This window comes from Globicephala melas, chromosome 1 (genome assembly GCF_963455315.2).
Source record: "Globicephala melas chromosome 1, mGloMel1.2, whole genome shotgun sequence".
Taxonomy (NCBI): domain Eukaryota; kingdom Metazoa; phylum Chordata; class Mammalia; order Artiodactyla; family Delphinidae; genus Globicephala; species Globicephala melas.
In genome coordinates this window covers 102,168,403-102,186,629 of record NC_083314.1, presented here as the reverse complement: position 1 = coordinate 102,186,629, position 18,227 = coordinate 102,168,403, and the positions used below count along the sequence as shown (strand labels likewise).

The 18,227-nt window shown below is 36.5% G+C and overlaps 1 protein-coding gene across 1 annotated transcript in view; it reads right to left on the bottom strand.

Moving 5' to 3' along the window:
- The window catches only part of DPYD (dihydropyrimidine dehydrogenase), an 849,503-nt gene that overhangs the window by 612,911 nt on the left and 218,365 nt on the right, over window positions 1-18,227 (bottom strand). The window contains exon 6 of the mRNA XM_030868763.3: window positions 12,321-12,408. Coding sequence (XP_030724623.1) covers window positions 12,321-12,408 — 88 coding nt within the window. The remainder of the gene's footprint in view (window positions 1-12,320; window positions 12,409-18,227) is intronic.

The window sequence follows — 18,227 nt, the reverse complement described above, 5'->3', positions numbered from 1 at the left end:
TCCTTCTATGCCACTTTTAGCTTATATATAAATTAGAATTTTTTCTAAAGATAGTGTTATGTTATTCATATTAATATGCAACTTACTTTTTTCATTCAATAGGGATATCTCTCTAGATCAACAAATATAATAATAATGCATAGCCTCATAACATTCCATAATGTAAATATAACCTAATAGATTTATCAACTTGATGTACCCTGCATCTGTGGAATACATGAATAGACAGCCAATCATCCCAAATTAAGGAGGTGGACTTTGGGAGCAAGATCTATGATTTTTTTCCCTATTCCTCTTTTTGTGAATGTGTATGTGTATGCTTCTGTGTGAGATCTTGTCTGTATAGTCTTGCTTCCACCATTTGTCCTAGGGTTCTATCCGTCCATGGTTTTTTCTTAAAATTTTTTTCTTAATCAATTTTAATTTTAAGAACGTTATTATATTTTACCTTCGTCCTTTCTTTCTTTCTTTCTTTCTTTCTTTCTTTCCTTCCTTCCTTCCCTACTTTAGACAACGAATCATCCCAAATTGAGGAGGTGGTCTCTGACAGCAAGATTTATGATTTTTCCCCCTTTACCTCTTTTAGTGAGGGTGTATGTGTACGCTTCTGTGTAAGATTTTGTCTGTATAGCTTTGCTTCCAACATTTGTCCTAAGGTTCTATCCATCCCTTTTTTTTCCTAAACAAGAATTTTTTAATTCAATAACTTTATTATACTTTATTTTATTTTTACTGTATCTTCTTTCTTTCTGTTTTTCCTTCTTTCCCTCCTTCCTTCCTTCCTCCCTCCCTCCCTCCTTTCGTTCCTTCTTGCCTTCTTTCCTTCTTTGCTTCTTTCTTTCTTTCTTTCTTTCTTCCTTCCTTCCTTCCCTCCTTCCTTCCCTCCTTTCCTTCTTTCTTTCCTCATACTTCTACTAATTCCCTCTACTTTTTCTCCCTTTTATTCTGAGCCGTGTGGATGAAAGACTCTTGGTGCTCCAGCCAGGAGTCAGGGCTCTGCCTCTGAGGTAGGAGAGCCAACTTCAGGACACTGGTCCACAAGAGACCTTCCAGCTCCACATAATATCGAACGGCGAACATCTCCCAGAGACCTCCATCTTAACACCAGCACCCAGCTTCACTCAACGACCAGCAAGCCACAGTGCTGGACAACCTATGCCAAACAACTAGCAAAACAGGAACACAACCCCACCCATTAGCAGACAGGCTGCCTAAAATCATAATAAGGCCACAGACACCCCAAAACACACCACCAGACGTGAACCTGCCCACTAGAGAGACAAGATCCAGCCTCATCCACCACAACACAGGCACTAGTCCCCTCCACCAGGAAGCCTACACAACCCACTGAACCAACCTTAGCCACTGGAGACAGACATCAAAAACAGGAGGAACTACGAACCTGCAGCCTGCAAAAAGGAGACCCCAAACACAGTAAGATAAGCAAAATGAGAAAACAGAAAAACACACAGCAGATAAAGGAGCAAGATAAAAATGCACCAGACCTAACAAATGAAGAGGAAATAGGCAGTCTACCTGAAAAAGAATTCAGAATAATGATAGTAAGGTTGATCCGAAATCTTGGAGATAGAATGGACAATAGAATGGACAAAATGCAAGAATCAGTTAACAAGGACCTAGAAGAACTAAAGATGAAACAAGCAACGATGAACAACACAATAAACGAAATTAAAAATACTCTAGATGGGATCAATAGCAGAATAACTGAGGCAGAAGAACGGATAAGTGACCTGGAAGATAAAATAGTGGAAATAACTACTGCAGAGCAGAATAAAGAAAAAAGAATGAAAAGAACTGAGGACAGTCTCAGAGACCTCTGGGACAACATTAGACGCACCAACATTCGAATTATAGGGGTTCCAGAAGAAGAAGAGAAAAAGAAAAGGACTGAGAAAATATTTGAAGAGATTATAGTTGAAAACTTCCCTAATATGGGAAAGGAAATAGTTAATCAAGTCCAGGAAGCACAGAGAGTCCCATACAGGATAAATACAAGGAGAAATACGCCAAGACACATATTAATCAAACTGTCAAAAATTAAATACAAAGAAAGCATATTAAAAGCAGCAAGGGAAAAACAACAAATAACACGTAAGGGAATCCCCATAAGGTTAACAGCTGATCTCTCAGCAGAAACCCTACAAGCCAGAAGGGAGTGGCAGGACATACTTAAAGTGATGGAGGAGAAAAACCTGCAGCCAAGACTACTCTACGCAGCAAGGATCTCATTCAGATTTGATGGAGAAATTAAAACCTTTACAGACAAGCAAAAGCTGAGAGAGTTCAGCACCACCAAACCAGCTTTACAACAAATGCTAAAGGATCTTCTCTAGGCAAGAAACACAAGAGAAGGAAAAGACCTATAATAACGAACCCAAAACAATTTAGAAAATGGGAATAGGAACATACATATCGATAATTACCTTAAATGTAAATGGACTAAATGCTCCTACCAAAAGACACAGATTAGCTGAATGGATACAAAAACAAGACCCTTATATATGCTGTCTACAAGAGACCCACTTCAGACCTAGAGACACATACAGACTGAAAGTAAGGGGATGGAAAAAGATATTCCATGCAAATGGAAACCAAAAGAAAGCTGGAGTAGCAATTCTCATATCAGACAAAATAGACTTTAAAATAAGGATTATTAAAAGAGACAAAGAAGGACACTACATAATGATCAAGGGATCGATCCAAGAAGAAGATATAACAATTGTAAATACTTATGCACCCAACATAGGAGCACCTCAATACATAAGGCAAATACTAACAGCCATAAAAGGGGAAATCGACAGTAACACATTCATAGTACGGGACTTAAACACCCCACTTTCACCCATGGACAGATCATCCAAAATGAAAATAAATAAGGAAACACAAGCTTTAAATGATACATTAAACAAGATGGACTTAATTGATATTTATAGGACACTCCATCCAAAAACAACAGAATACACATTTTTCTCAAGTGCTCATGGAACATTCTCCAGGATAGATCATATCTTGGGTCACAAATCAAGCCTTGGTAAATTTAAGAAAACTGAAATTGTATCAAGTATCTTTTCTGACCACAACGCCATGAGACTAGATATCAATTACAGGAAAAGATCTGTAAAAAATACAAACACATGGAGGCTAAACAATACACTACTTAATAATGAAGTGATCACTGAAGAAATCAAAGAGGAAATGAAAAAATACCTAGAAACAAATGACAATGGAGACACAACGACCCAAAACCTGTGGGATGCAGCAAAAGCAGTTCTAAGGGGGAAGTTTATAGCAATACAAGCCCACCTTAAGAAGCAGGAAACAAATAGAATAAACAACCTAACCTTGCACCTCAAGCAATTAGAGAAAGAAGAACAAAAAACCCCAAAGCTAGCAGAAGGAAAGAAATCATAAAAATCAGTTCAGAAATAAATGAAAAAGAAATGAAGGAAACAATAGCAAAGATCAATAAAACTAAAAGCTGGTTCTTTGAGAAGATAAACAAAATAGATAAACCACTAGCCAGACTCATCAAGAAAAAAAGGGAGAAGACTCAAATCAATAGAATTAGAAATGAAAAAGGAGAGGTAACAACTGACACTGCAGAAATAAAAGAGATCATGAGAGATTACTACAAGCAACTCTATGCCAATAAAATGGACAATCTGGAAGAAATGGACAAATTCTTAGAAATGCACAACCTGCCAAGACTGAATCAGGAAGAAATAGAAAATATGAACAGACCAATCACAAGCACTGAAATTGAAACTGTTATTAAAAATCTTCCAACAAGGAAAAGCCCAGGACCAGATGGCTTCACAGGCGAATTCTATCAAACATTTAGAGAAGAGCTAACACCTATCCTCCTCAAACTCTTCCAAAATATAGCAGAGGGAGGAACACTCCCAAACTCCTTCTACGAGGCCACCATCACCTTGATACCAAAACCAGGCAAGGAGGTCACAAAGAAAGAAAACTACAGACCAATATCACTGATGAACATAGATGCAAAAATCCTCAACAAAATACTAGCAAACAGAATCCAACAGCACATTAAAAGGATCATACACCATGATCAAGTGGGCTTTATTCCAGGAATGCAAGGATTCTTCAATATACGCAAATCTATCAATGTGATAAACCATATTAACAAATTGAAGGAGAAAAACCATATGATCATCTCAATAGATGCAGAGAAAGCTTTTGACAAAATTCAACACCCATTTATGATAAAAACCCTGCAGAAAGTAGGCATAGAGGGAACTTTCCTCAACATAATAAAGGCCATATAGGACAAGCCCACAGCAAACATCATCCTCAATGGTGAAAAACTGAAACCATTTCCACTAAGATCAGGAACAAGACAAGGGTGCCCACTCTCACCACTCCTATTCAACATAGTTTTGGAAGTTTTAGCCACAGCAATCAGAGAAGAGAAGGAAATAAAAGGAATCCAAATCGGAAAAGAAGAAGTAAAGCTGTCACTGTTTGCAGATGACATGATCCTATACATAGAGAACCCTAAAGATGCTACCAGAAAACTACTAGAGCTAATCAATGAATTTGGTAAAGTGGCAGGATACAAAATTAATGCACAGAAATCTCTGGCATTCCTATATACTAATGATGAAAAATCTGAAAGTGAAATCAAGAAAACACTCCCATTTACCATTGCAACAAAAAGAATAAAATATCTAGGAATAAACCTACCTAAGGAGACAAAAGACCTGTATGCAGAAAATTATAAGACACTGATGCAAGAAATTAAAGATGATACAAATAGATGGAGACATATACCATGTTCTTTCATTGGAAGAATCAACATTGTGAAAATGACTCTAGTACCCAAAGCAATCTATAGATTCAATGCAATCCCTATCAAACTACCACTGGCATTTTTCACAGAACTAGAACAAAAAATTTCACAATTTGTATGGAAACACAAAAGACCCCGAATAGCCAAAGCAATCTTGAGAACAAAAAAAGGAACTGGAGGAATCAGGCTCCCTGACTTCAGACTATACTACAAAGCTACAGTTATCAAGACGGTATGGTACTGGCACAAAAACAGAAAGATAGATCAATGGAACAGGATAGAAAGCCCAGAGATAAACCCATGCACATATGGACACCTTATCTTTGATAAAGGTGGCAGGAATGTACAGTGGAGAAAGGACAGCCTCTTCAATAAGTGGTGCTGGGAAAACTGGACAGGTACATGTAAAAGTATGAGATTAGATCACTCCCTAACACCATACACAAAAATAAGCTCAAAATGGATTAAAGACCTAAATATAAGGCCAGAAACTATCAAACTCTTAGAGGAAAACATAGGCAGAACACTCTAGGACATAAATCACAGCAAGATTCTTTCTGACCCACCTCCTAGAGTAATAGAAATAAAAACAAAAATAAACAAATGGGACCTAATGAAACTTCAAAGCTTTTGCACAGCAAAGGAAACCATAAACAAGACCAAAAGACAACCCTCAGAATGGGAGAAAATATTTGCAAATGAAGCAACTGACAAAGGATTAATCTCCAAAATTTACAAGCAGCTCATGCAGCTCAATAACAAAAAAACAAACAACCCAATCCAAAAATGGGCAGAAGACCTAAATAGACATTTCTCCAAAGAAGATATACAGACTGCCAACAAACACATGAAAGAATGCTCAACATCATTAATCATTAGAGAAATGCAAATCAAAACTACAATGAGATATCATCTCACACCAGTCAGAATGGCCATCATCAAAAAATCTAGAAACAATAAATGCTGGAGAGGGTGTGGAGAAAAGGGAACCCTCTTGCACTGCTGGTCGGAATGTGAATTGGTTCAGCCACTATGGAGAACAGTATGGAGGTTCCTTAAAAAACTACAAATAGAACTACCATATGATCCAGCAATCCCACTACTGGGCATATACCCTGAGAAAACCGAAATTCAAAAAGAGTCATGTACCAAAATGTTCATTGCAGCTCTATTTACAATAGCCCGGAGATGGAAACAACCTAAGTGCCCATCATCGGATGAATGGATAAAGAAGATGTGGCACATATATACAATGGAATATTACTCAGCCATAAAAAGAAACGAAATTGAGCTATTTGTAATGAGGTGGATAGACCTAGAGTCTGTCATACACAGTGAAGTAAGTCAGAAAGAAAAAGACAAATACCGTATGCTAACACATATATATGGAATTTAAGAAAAAAAAAATGTCATGAAGAACCTAGGGGTAAGGCAGGAATAAAGACGCAGACCTCCTAGAGAACGGACTTGAGGTTAGGGGAAGGGGGAGGGGTGAGCTGTGACGGGGCGAGAGAGAGTCATGGACATATACACACTAACAAACGTAGTAAGGTAGATAGCTAGTGGGAAGCAGCCGCATGGCACAGGGATATTGGCTCGGTGCTTTGTGACAGCCTGGAGGGGTGGGATAGGGAGGGTGGGAGGGAGGGAGACGCAAGAGGGAAGAGATATGGGAACATATGTATATGTATAACTGATTCACTTTGTTATAAAGCAGAAACTAACATACCATTGTAAAGCAATTATAGCCCAATAAAGATGTTAAAAAAATAAAATAAATAAAAAAAATAAATAAAAATAAAAAGTCACTGTGAACACATCCATGAGCTCTCATGTCCAGGGACTGAAAAATGAAAAGGCAGTGAGCAGAGAAATAAGTGGAACCATCTTAAAGGCATTCATCAAACCAGGTGAAAAAGGCTTTTGTTTTCAGGTCCTTTGAGAACATAGCAAATATAAATTCCTTCTAAAGAAACGTCTTCATTGCTGTCCTCAAAGAACTTCCACAGATAAAGCCTCAAAGAAAATGAGCAACCAGAATTAAAAAATAATAATAAAAAAATAAAAATAAAAAAAGATATTAAACACACAGGGAAACAAAACACTATGAGTGGAGCCAGTAGACATCACAGACAATATAATCAGGCTCACAAATACTTTAGATAGTGGGATTCTCAGAGTACAAAGTTAAGTAATTTTATCTGTTTTAAAAAATTAAAGACAGGCTTGAAAAATAAATAAAAAGCTACCAGATTTTTTTTAATGTAAAAAAAAGGACTCCTAGAAATGAAAGATAAAATTGTAACTCAAAACTCAGTGGACCATTTTAACAACATGTTTGAAATTGGTTAAGAAAGTATTAGTAAACCTGAAAGTAGAATTGAAGAAAATGATCTAAGATGTAACCCCCAAAACACAGAGATGAAAGTTTAAAAAATAAATTGAGTCATTGAGACTAAAGTAAGAATGTTTAACATATATCTAATGAGAGCTCCATAAAGAGAGGAGAAAGACAATGAGAAATTCCCCCAAATGATGAAAGACATCAATCCACAGATTCAAGAATCACAAGGAAAACCATGCAAAATAAATAAAATGAAATCCAGACTTAGATAAGTCACTGTAAAACTGCTGAACACTAAAGATAAAAAGATCTTTAAATCAACTCCCCTCCAAAGATATTATGACTCTCAAATGAGCAATAACTAGGATGCTGGTGACTTTCCAATAGCACCAATGCATGACCAAAGACTAAAATGATATTGTCTGAGAGGTGAAAAAAAATAATAACTGCCAACCCAGAATTTTATACATAGTCAAACTATTTTTCAAGAGTTAATAAATGTATAAAGTTTCAGAAACAAAAAGAGTTGGTCAACACCATACCCTTACTGAATAAAGATTTAAAGTATTTATTCTAAGCAAAAGTGAATTGATTTCCCATGGAAATCTCAACGTGGAAAAAAAACCTGAAGAAAATAGGCAAAAATTTGAATAAAGCTAATCCAATATTGGCTAATCAAGCATTAACAATACTACTGATCAAGTTTTAAAAGGATAGAATTATTACATTATGAGATAGGGAGGGCTAATTAGAATTACAGTACCTTAGTCTATGCCACAAGACCCACTCAGATTAGGTCCCCAAATGGCACAGATCCAGAATATTTAGCTTGTTTTAAAATTTAGAATACAATCAGTCCTAGAAAAAAAATACATCTTTCACATTACTCAAAAATTGGCATCTCAACTGTAAGGGAAACTGACAGACAAGTTCAGAACTACTTATTTAAACTAAATGGCAGACTTAGCTCTGAAGGATAATGGCTTGTCAGTCTTCTTGGTGCATCACATAGACTTTTTAAAAGCTGTGTTCCCTTGAACATCATCTTATGGCAGGTAGGTAAATTTCTGTCAGTTTTCTTGTGATGGATAGAGGTGCTCACACTATCATCTGGCAATAAAAGTGAGGGAACTAGCCTTGTGTACCAAAGAAAACCTGAAATCTCATCACTACATTTTGTTTTATTTATCCAAAATATTCATATCTTTTAAATTACTCAGTAATAAATTATGGACTTCCTAATACTTTTTTTTCATCTGCTTACTTCTCTTTCATAATAGTGGAGAAAGCCCAATTGGTTTACATAATAGGTTATGTATTGGGACATTAGTTTCTAGGCAATGGGGAGCCACTGAAGCTTTTTGAACAAGGGTGTAATGTAATTAGAGTTACGATTTTAAAAAATTATTCTGAAAATGATCCACATTTTATTTCATAAGGGTATAAACCACTTAGCCATTGAAGTTGAAAAGCAAACCCAAAAGGAGGATGGACTAAATCTATTGATTGCACTTCTGCTTTGTAACCTTTGTGCATGTGTGTGCATATGCACACACACACATATATCAAGACAACATATTTAAATAAAAATATTGTTATCAAGAATATTTATCAATAAATTCTGCTGGTTAAATTGTGTTGCTCCTCTGACTTCTTGTTACTTTCAATAGGAATCTATGATAAAGAAGAGTCTTTTATTTTACATTCAGTCATTTAGTCAGTTGTTTTTCTAATGTATATTATTAAATTTATCTATCTAGATATAAAAGTCACAAAATCTAAGTACACAGATTCTGTAAAATATGCAAATCTGTGGAAAAACCAAAGCTTTACAACTTAATATAAAATTTTGAAAGAGAAAATAACTATTATTTGAAATAAAGCATCATGAAACAAGAAACATTTTTTAGCAATTTTTCAATAAATTTATAGACTGACCTTATGCATACTGTTTTTTCAAAAGAAAACTACTGGGCTTCCCTGGTGGCGCAGTGGTGGACAGTCCCCCTGCTCATGCAGGGGACACGGGTTTGTGCCCCGGTCCGGGAAGACCCCACATGCCGCAGAGCGGCTAGGCCCGTGAGCCATGGCCGCTGAGCCTGTGCGTCCAGAGCCTGTGCTCTGCAACGGGAGAGGCCACAACAGTGAGAGGCCCGCGTACCACCAAAAAAAAAAAAAAAAAGAAAAATAAGAAAACTATCAAAAAATATAGCCTAGTATTCACAGTTTGATTAATCTGAAACGTGTACTTCCGACTGAGAGATACAATTGTAAACAACAGCCTGCACGAACAGGCAGAAAAACTGACTGAGGAGGTACGACAGAATTGAGTGTACCTTTGGAAACTAGAGCTGTAATCCAGTTTGTAATAAAGTAAAGAATGGAAGTATTGGCCTAAACTCCACTGAATCACAGAAACCGAACACAATACAACACAAGTGACATCCTTTTTTCAAAAAGGCACAAGGTTCATTGAGTTGGGTGATTCAATTACCCTCTCAACCTGGAAAGAACCCCCCTCCTGATCTGAAGTCCACTGGCAGAGCAATGTGGGACAGCCTACATTGTACACAGCTGGTAAATAGCTAAAAAGCTGCAGGCTTTAAAGTACAAGAATCTCTGACCTTTCATGATTGGTGCAATGATTCTTCAACAAAATACTACTTACAACAGAGTTCCTTAAAAGTCTGCAAAAGATTACATTTTCAATTAAATACCTCCAAATATCGTCTCTTCATACGGAAATCTGTTTAAATAAATACAATGTGCAATGTGCAATGTTTCATCAGGTAGTAAAGAATTAATGAAACAACATTTTTTCCTAAAATAGAAATGATTTTAATCTTGTTTAGACACTTTATAAACTTTTCAAAGAATATCATTATTCCCATTTTGTCTTTTTTTAATAAACTTTTGTAGACCTTAAATGAATGTGCTATACACTAATTAGAATCACAAAATCACTACTGAATTATAGAATATATAAGGAAAATTTAGCTAGCATGGATCATAATTCTAGTATCTCCTCATGCATGAAGCCAAGAGTACTACTACCTTAGATATAATTTTAGCCAAAACACTTTCTACTTCAAATTTTGGACATTTTGTTTTACTCCTTTTCTCATGAGGTTATTAAATAAATGAGATTTCATGCACACATTTCACATAAATTATTCATTCTCACATACAAGACAGAGATCCTGTGATGATAAATGTTTGGGATACTACAAAGTTAGTATCCCTTTTCAGATTTCATCTTATTTACAAAACAAACATAAATCATTGATGATTTCCTACTATCTACAGAATTAAGTCTCAAATATTGAGCATAGAATTAAAATATTTTCACGACCTAATCCCAACCTAATTGTCTGGTCTCTTTCTCATCACTCTTGTTCATGTAATCTAGGCTTCATCTTAGCTACACTGAATTTATTATATTTCTCCAAATATGCCGTGTATACACCCATATTCCTGCTTTTTCATATGCTGAATACTCTTCCTGAACTGCATGGATTGCAGCACTAACCATATTGAATTATGGCTAGGTTTTTGTGTTGCTTTGTTTTTTAACGTATCTGGCTTTGCTTACAGATTATGAATTTCCAAAAGGCAAGGTCATAGCAGGGACCCTTTCTTACCCAGTACCTGTCACTGTGTTTGGTACATAGTAGGTGTTCAATGAATAACACCGGCTACAAAAAAAGTAATCACTTGTATAATATTTACCATATTGAATGAATAAGGAAGTTAATAATTCTACATCAACAAAATATTTGTTGAATAATTACCATATTAGAGATTTTTTTCACATACAAATATTATTTAGTTTATACCATAATCCTGTAAGACAGATGCTATCTTTCTTTCATAAATGAAGGTAAAGAAATAAGTAATTTTCCCTGGGTTCACAAGCGTTCAATCTAAAAATTCAACCTGGACTTCAAATCCTAAAAAAACTGACCATGTAGATTAACACCATGTCCTATACCTAAGTAATAACCTCTAAATCTTTTGAAATTCTAAAGCTATATAAATTTATAATTTTTCTCCTACAATATTTTTTAAATCATTGACATATTAAGAAATGATCTTTATATATTAAAAGGTACCTGGTAGTTGAAGGGGCACTTTACTGGATTTTTGCAGCATTTTAGAACATAAGTTTTAAACCCTGTGAAAGGAAGGATTCGCTACATCCTTATGAGAAGATTACTTCAGCTTTTGCTCAGTTAAAAGATAAGATACTTGGCTAAGAGATTGTAATGCTCCTTTCTCAAACAAAAGATACTATTAATTAATTATTCAATCAATAAACCATTCTCTTAGTGAATAAAAATTAGGCTTAGCCTTACATTGACTTAAAAAAAAAAAAAACTGAAAGATCAAAATTCCTTTTTTTTCTACTCATGCCCATAAAAGTCTGTTTTCTATTTTTTAATTGTTGGGGGCTTTTGGTTACAACTCTATCAGTCTCTATGAATTATTCCAAATCTTAAACAAATTCCCTTGATTTGTTTCAGTGTGCCAGAGTTAATACCAAAGCACATTTTAAAACAAAGATACGGACTTCCCTGGGGGCGCAGTGTTGAGAGTCCGCCTGCCGATGCAGGGGACACGGGTTCGTGCCCCGGTCCAGGAAGATCCCATATGCCGCGGAGCATTTAGGCCCGTGAGCCATGGCCGCTGAGCCTGCGCGTCCAGAGCCTGTGCTCCGCAATGGGAGAGGCCACAACAGTGAGAGGCCCACGTACCGCAAAAAACAAAAACACAAAAATAATTCACAAATTTGAATGTGTTCAGATAATCAATGACATTCCTATCTATAAGCATTTAGCACGCCTAAGCTAGAGCAAATCTATTCAGTGAATGCTTTGTATTAAAAAATGACTAATTTCAACACGAACTAATTTTTAAGACAATAAACAGTGAATACGCATTTCACAATAATCATATCACAAACTGGGAGAGACTAATTAATAAAATGTGCCACATTTTCACAGGCCTATAGAAATCATATTTTTAATACTTTAACCCAATTTACTAAGACAAGCTTTATGCTTTAATCATGGTCATAATAGATAGAGAACAAGATCAAAGGCTGTTATTAATTTTCATTTGCAGAACTGAATCCAAATTTACCTTGTTTGAGATACTTGTGATGAACGATTTAATATCTAGATTGGTTGGACAGCTCTTCTGACAGGGGGCATCTGCACATTTCAGGCATCTAGGGAATAAAATAACTGAATTAAAGAAACTATAAAGTAAGTGAGATAATATTCTATATATTCTCTACCCTATACCCATTCAGAGTTAGTGTCTATTAAGAACAAATAAAATTGTACTATTTTTAGATACAAAAATTTTTTAAGCAATAAACATAGAGTACTTGTGTTTCACTTTTTGCACACCTCCTAAGGTGTATGAAATGGCACCACTGAGGCTAATAACTGCCCTTTCTCTTGGTGCTCCTCCTAGAGTTCAAGAAGATCAAACTTATTTAAGATACATCATTCATCCATCCATTCACTAAATCAGTCTTACTTGGATCCCTCACAACACTGATAATGCTTAGAGAATGGAGTCTTTTATGATAAAAGTTTTGTATGCCTTTTACACCACAATTATACAAACACAAAGGTAAAGTCTCTCTTTTTACCACGTGTAAATTCCTTTCTTCCTCCATTCATCTCTCCCACTTTTCCACCCACCTCTCCTCCCAGCCTTCTTCTTCCCCTGCCATCATCCCTCCCTCCCTCCCTCCTCCAATTTTCTGATGTCTTTTAACCTACGCATTATTCACATGGCAATTGGGCTTTGCAGTAGATGCCTCAATGCATAGACCAGATCTACCCCCTTTCAGACTGAAGTATTTATTCCTCCAGCTGCTGTGCCCTCACGTGAAGAGAACAGGCTGAACCAAGGTCATGCCCCCTTTCTAGCTGCTGCCAGTTTCCAATCACAGGTCAGTGAGGGGAGGTAGAGGCGCAGTCTCCTTGCCCCCACTTGGGGAATAGGTCTGCAGGGATCTACTGCAGCCTTTATCGTAGCTATGTCTGTCCAATCCTGATTCCTTCACTCTTGTTACAGGTGTGGATCTTCTAATAAACTTCCCACATACTAATCTCATATCAGAATCTGCTTTCTGCGGAAATGACCAGAGACATGTTCAAACTTCAGTGTTCCTAAGAACCACCTGGGAAGCTTGATAAATGTCATAATTTCCACAGAGAAGCCCCTCCTGAGTCTGAGTTATTGGTCTGGGAATCTGCATTTTGGAAAGCCCCTTTAAGGTGATTCTGATAAACATGGTTGGAGCCACACAGTGAGAATCACAGTTCTATAATTACTACCTTAGGACTGAAACCACTGGTTAGAATGGTCTTTAATTTGTACATTCATATACGTATTTGTGTATTCATTTGATAAATATTTAATGAGCCCTTGTTACATGGCAGAACCTGGGATATGAGGTTATAAAAGTGATCAACAAGACCACCATGGTCCTGCTCTCATGGAACTTGCAGTTTGGAGGAAGTTCAGACATATAAAAGGCACTTGTAGTAGTCAGTGTGGTCAATGTGAATTTGGGTAAAAACAGCATGCTAAGGGAGCATATAAGAGGAACAGTAGTCCTGGAGGGAGAGAGTCAGGCAAAGCTTATTGGGAACAATAACACTTAAAGGGATGATTGAAGAATGAGTGGGCATTAGGGAAGCAAATGAAGGTGGGATTTGGAGTGCAGGGTCACTCAAGAAAATGACAAAGGATAAAAACAGTACGTGCCAAGGCCTGGAGAGAAAAAACATGAGAGGGTAGGTGAACTAATGGAATCTGGTATGGCATAAAGTGAAAGTGGGAGTTGTGAAAAATTAAGCTGGTGATCTGAAATTTAACATACACCATTGTCACATCTGTCAGAAGACGAGAATTCTCTGAGAATTTCACTGAGAATGAGTCCCACGTTGCTCAGTGACAAAGGTCACTAGCTGGCTCATTTTCTATCCACTTCCATGTGTAAAGACGTTGGTTCATTTCCTTTAAGAAAACAATACCGGTCTCCTTGTCATTCTTTTATAAGTCAGAGAGTCCTCTTCATTGTCTGAACCAATTTCTCAGTACCTAATTAATATCTTGTTTTTAAATCTGATCTCTTCTCTCTGGTTTGTGCCCTTAGCCTTCTCTCTAAATTAAATTTTACACAATGAGTACCGAAGGCTTTTCATAATCAATTGTCCTCTCTGAAATGCAGTCATTAAACCTCTCCCCTATCATTTCACTAAATGCCATTGTTAGATTCACATTTATAATTTAGTTGAATTCCTATCTTCTTATACTTATGGGTTTTTTTTCCCTAAAACACTGTCACTGAGTTTAAAAAGAATTTCTTGGAAGTATGATCAGTAGGACAACAATCCAAAAAGAAAACAAAGCATGGTTTATTTGGTCCTTGATGTTGAAACGACGTGATACTTATATGTGTTATCTTCACATGGATAAATATGTTGTACATTAACAGTGGTTTGAAAGGATTTCCTATTATGTGGTAAAATAAAATAGCTAAAATAAAAATAGCTATAAAATAATATGCAATCTTAAATGTCTTCTGATTTGTAAAAAAGTCATTTTGACAATTTTTTAAATATCTGCCACTCCATAAGAATAAAGCAACAGAAATACTTGTTATGATAGATAAAGATATAGATAAATAGATAGAGGATTCTGGTTATCCCTAATGAAGTCACAAGCTTTCAGCTTTTCTTTTTTTTAACACGCAACTTGAATAATAAGGCAATTAAAAAATAAAGTTATAATGTCAGCAGGTATGAATGAGCCAAATTAATTCAAAGTGTATTTTTCTGTTCTTCCAGAGAAATCTTATATTCAACATAAACAGATTCACTTAACAGCACTGACAACACAAGGAGTTTTAGTTGTGGTTATTAAGCCTCTTTACCAAATAATTCTCCTTTTATTATTGAGCTAGTTCACAAATAACAGCTGTTGGAAATGTCAAATGTTAATGAGGCAGGGCAATGGAAACCTGAATTGTAGCATTCTTTTTTTCTTTGGTGCCATGAATATGCCAGAATGGGCAGACTCTGATAATAATACCATCTTGCAATTCTCTAAGCGCTCTGCAGACTAAAGTGCATCAGGCTGCCATTAATCCCACTTATCACTCTGACAGCTCAGTAATTACACTACTGCTATAGCCAGGTAGTCCTAATAAAATATCAACCACTGCAGTGGAATGCATACTGGGGAGATGTTTTATTAAACTTGGGGGGGATTGATCATCAAGTGACATTAGTGTTGACCTATTTTTCTATTTGACAATAAATTATCCTTTGACCATGCCATAATAGATATTACAGAGTGCATTTACTGTACCAAATCAGAAAGGTACTGCATTACAATGATGTAGGCAAATGGTGTAAATAAAATAACAGAAATGCATGTCAGAATGTATTACCTAAATTGCTTTAAATGATTGATACCATGAAAAATCACAGACACAGTACTTAGGGGAATATGTCAACAATTATTGTAAACCACAGTCCTACATAAATTTTTCATTAGAAGTAACATTTAAATTACACTTGTTTTTATCCTCAGTCATTTAATTCCCCTTTTATGTTTCAAAGTAACTCTTTTATAGTGCAGTTTATTTTTAAATGCATTGTAAGAGGCAAAAGTTAATACAGATAAACATTTATGTAATATTTTAATCCCCAAATAATTACATTTATACTGAGTATGTTAAATTATTTTTAAAGCAATAAAAAGTCTTAATTTTTTACCAATGATGAACTTTTTTCATTTTTATATTTAATAGAGAGGATAACTACAGATTTCATTAAAAGCAAAATATACAATCTTTAATAATGTTAATCCTTCATGATTCAACATCACCATAAAAAATGTACGAAAACTTTAGTACTGCTACTTAAAGGACAAAAACTATTAAAGATATATTTATCCAGGAACTTTCTCTAGGGAAAGAGAGCTATGATTCCTCTCCCCAAATATCAGTGAGGCTGGACAGTTTGTTCTTTTTTTTTTTTTTTGCGATACACGGGCCTCTCACTGCTGTGGCCTCTCCCGTTGCGGAGCACAGGCTCCGGACACGCAGGCTCAGCGGCCATGGCTCACGGGCCCAGCCGCTCCGTGGCATGTGGGATCTTCCCGGATTGGGGCACGAACCCATGTCCCCCGCATCGGCAAGTGGACTTTCAACCACTGCACCACCAGGGAAGCCCAGAGGCTGGCCTATTTTACTCCACAGTATGACACCAAAAAACATTATAGTGAGCAATGAACTAAAGCATTTCATTCTTCACACATCTGAGAACAGATGCCTGCTTCTTTTATTGTTAAGCATACATAGCAGTTGGAATAGTAACATATGCTTGTTGAAGAATTTTCTAATCCATGAGTTTAAATAATAATTAATTTCTTTCTCAGTTTAAAAAAATCACACAAATCTGTTTGAAAGACTTGAAAACTCACATTGCATTGTCTTTGGGTTTTTTGCTAGACTTTGGTTCAATCAAGTCAGCACTGTTTCATCAGGTTATGTATTATCTATGTTAGCTTATATAATCAAACTGGGCAAGTCAGTATTTACATTAAAAAAATTAAATATTTTCTTAATATTCATGTTGTATTTCCTCAGATCTTTGATATTCAGTACCTTTATTTGGAAAGGTCTAACTACTTCAGGTGTAGCAGTGGGTACAGGATCTAACTTCTCCACCCTATTATAACCAGTGTAAGCAAATATATAGTCTAATATCCTTCCCCAACTTGGCAACATTTCTACTGAAACTGGGCAGAATGGAGTATCAGATTGAATGGAAGGTGTGTGAGTCAAGAAATGGAGGTTAGAAGTGTCATACATATATCTGAGTTCCACAGCTTACATCACTTGCACCCAGATTCTGTCATAATAAAAGGACCCAAGAAAGCTGGTTGGCATCTTTAAAGTATGATGAGACTAATCCAATGTTCTGATGCATTAAATATACAAGAGCCATTCTCAGCTTCCAATAATTCTCTCTGCTTCTCTCAGTATTCCATTAACAGCCTTTCCTATATACTTTCTGACTCTGCTTCTCTGATTACACCACAGGTTCTTACTAGCTCAAGGGTATTTGGAACTAACTTTGAATATTCCTAATATGCATCTTGGCCCAGTTTCTACATTCCACTGGGCTGGAAAGCTATGGCAACATCATTTACAATAACTGAATTTTTTTTTTTTTTGCGATATGCCGGCCTCCCACTGCTGTGGCCTCTCCCGTCGCGGAGCACAGGCTCCAGACGCGCAGGCTCAGCGGCCATGACTCACGGGCCCATCCGCTCCGCGGCATGTGGTATCTTCCCAGACAAGGGCACGAACCCACGTCCCCTGCATCGGCAGGCGGACTCTCAACCACTGTGCCACCAGGAAAGCCCTAACTGAATTTTTTTATCCTGTGCACCATTCTGCCTTTTAACCCCACCAACGATGTTCATGTTTTAAGGCTTTTAATATTTATTTGATTTTATAGGTTAACAACAAAACAATCTTTAAGTAAAGATATCCACTAGAAATTTCCATTCACATGTGGGTGCTGCAAGATAGTTCAAAAGAAGGAAAATTTAGGGCTTCCCTGGTGGCGCAGTGTTTTAGAGTCCGTCTGCCGATGCAGGGGACGCGGGTTTGTGCCCCGGTCCGGGAGGATCCCACATGCAGCAGAGCGGCTGGGCCCGTGAGCCATGGCCGCTGAGCCTGTGTTTCCGGAGCCTGTGCTCCGCAACGGGAGACGCCACAACAGTGAGAGGCCCGCGTACCGGAAAAAAGAAAAAAAAAAAAAGAAGCAAAATTTAGAACAGTACACAATTCACACAATCAATGCTCAAAACATTTTGTTGGATGATCATGAATCTAGGAATATAACATAGTTAAAAACTTTTCTACAATATGTCTATAGTCTGTGTCAAAAAATTGTTTTGTCTCAAATACTAATAGCTAAAAATGTGCATTTTACACTTTTTGCA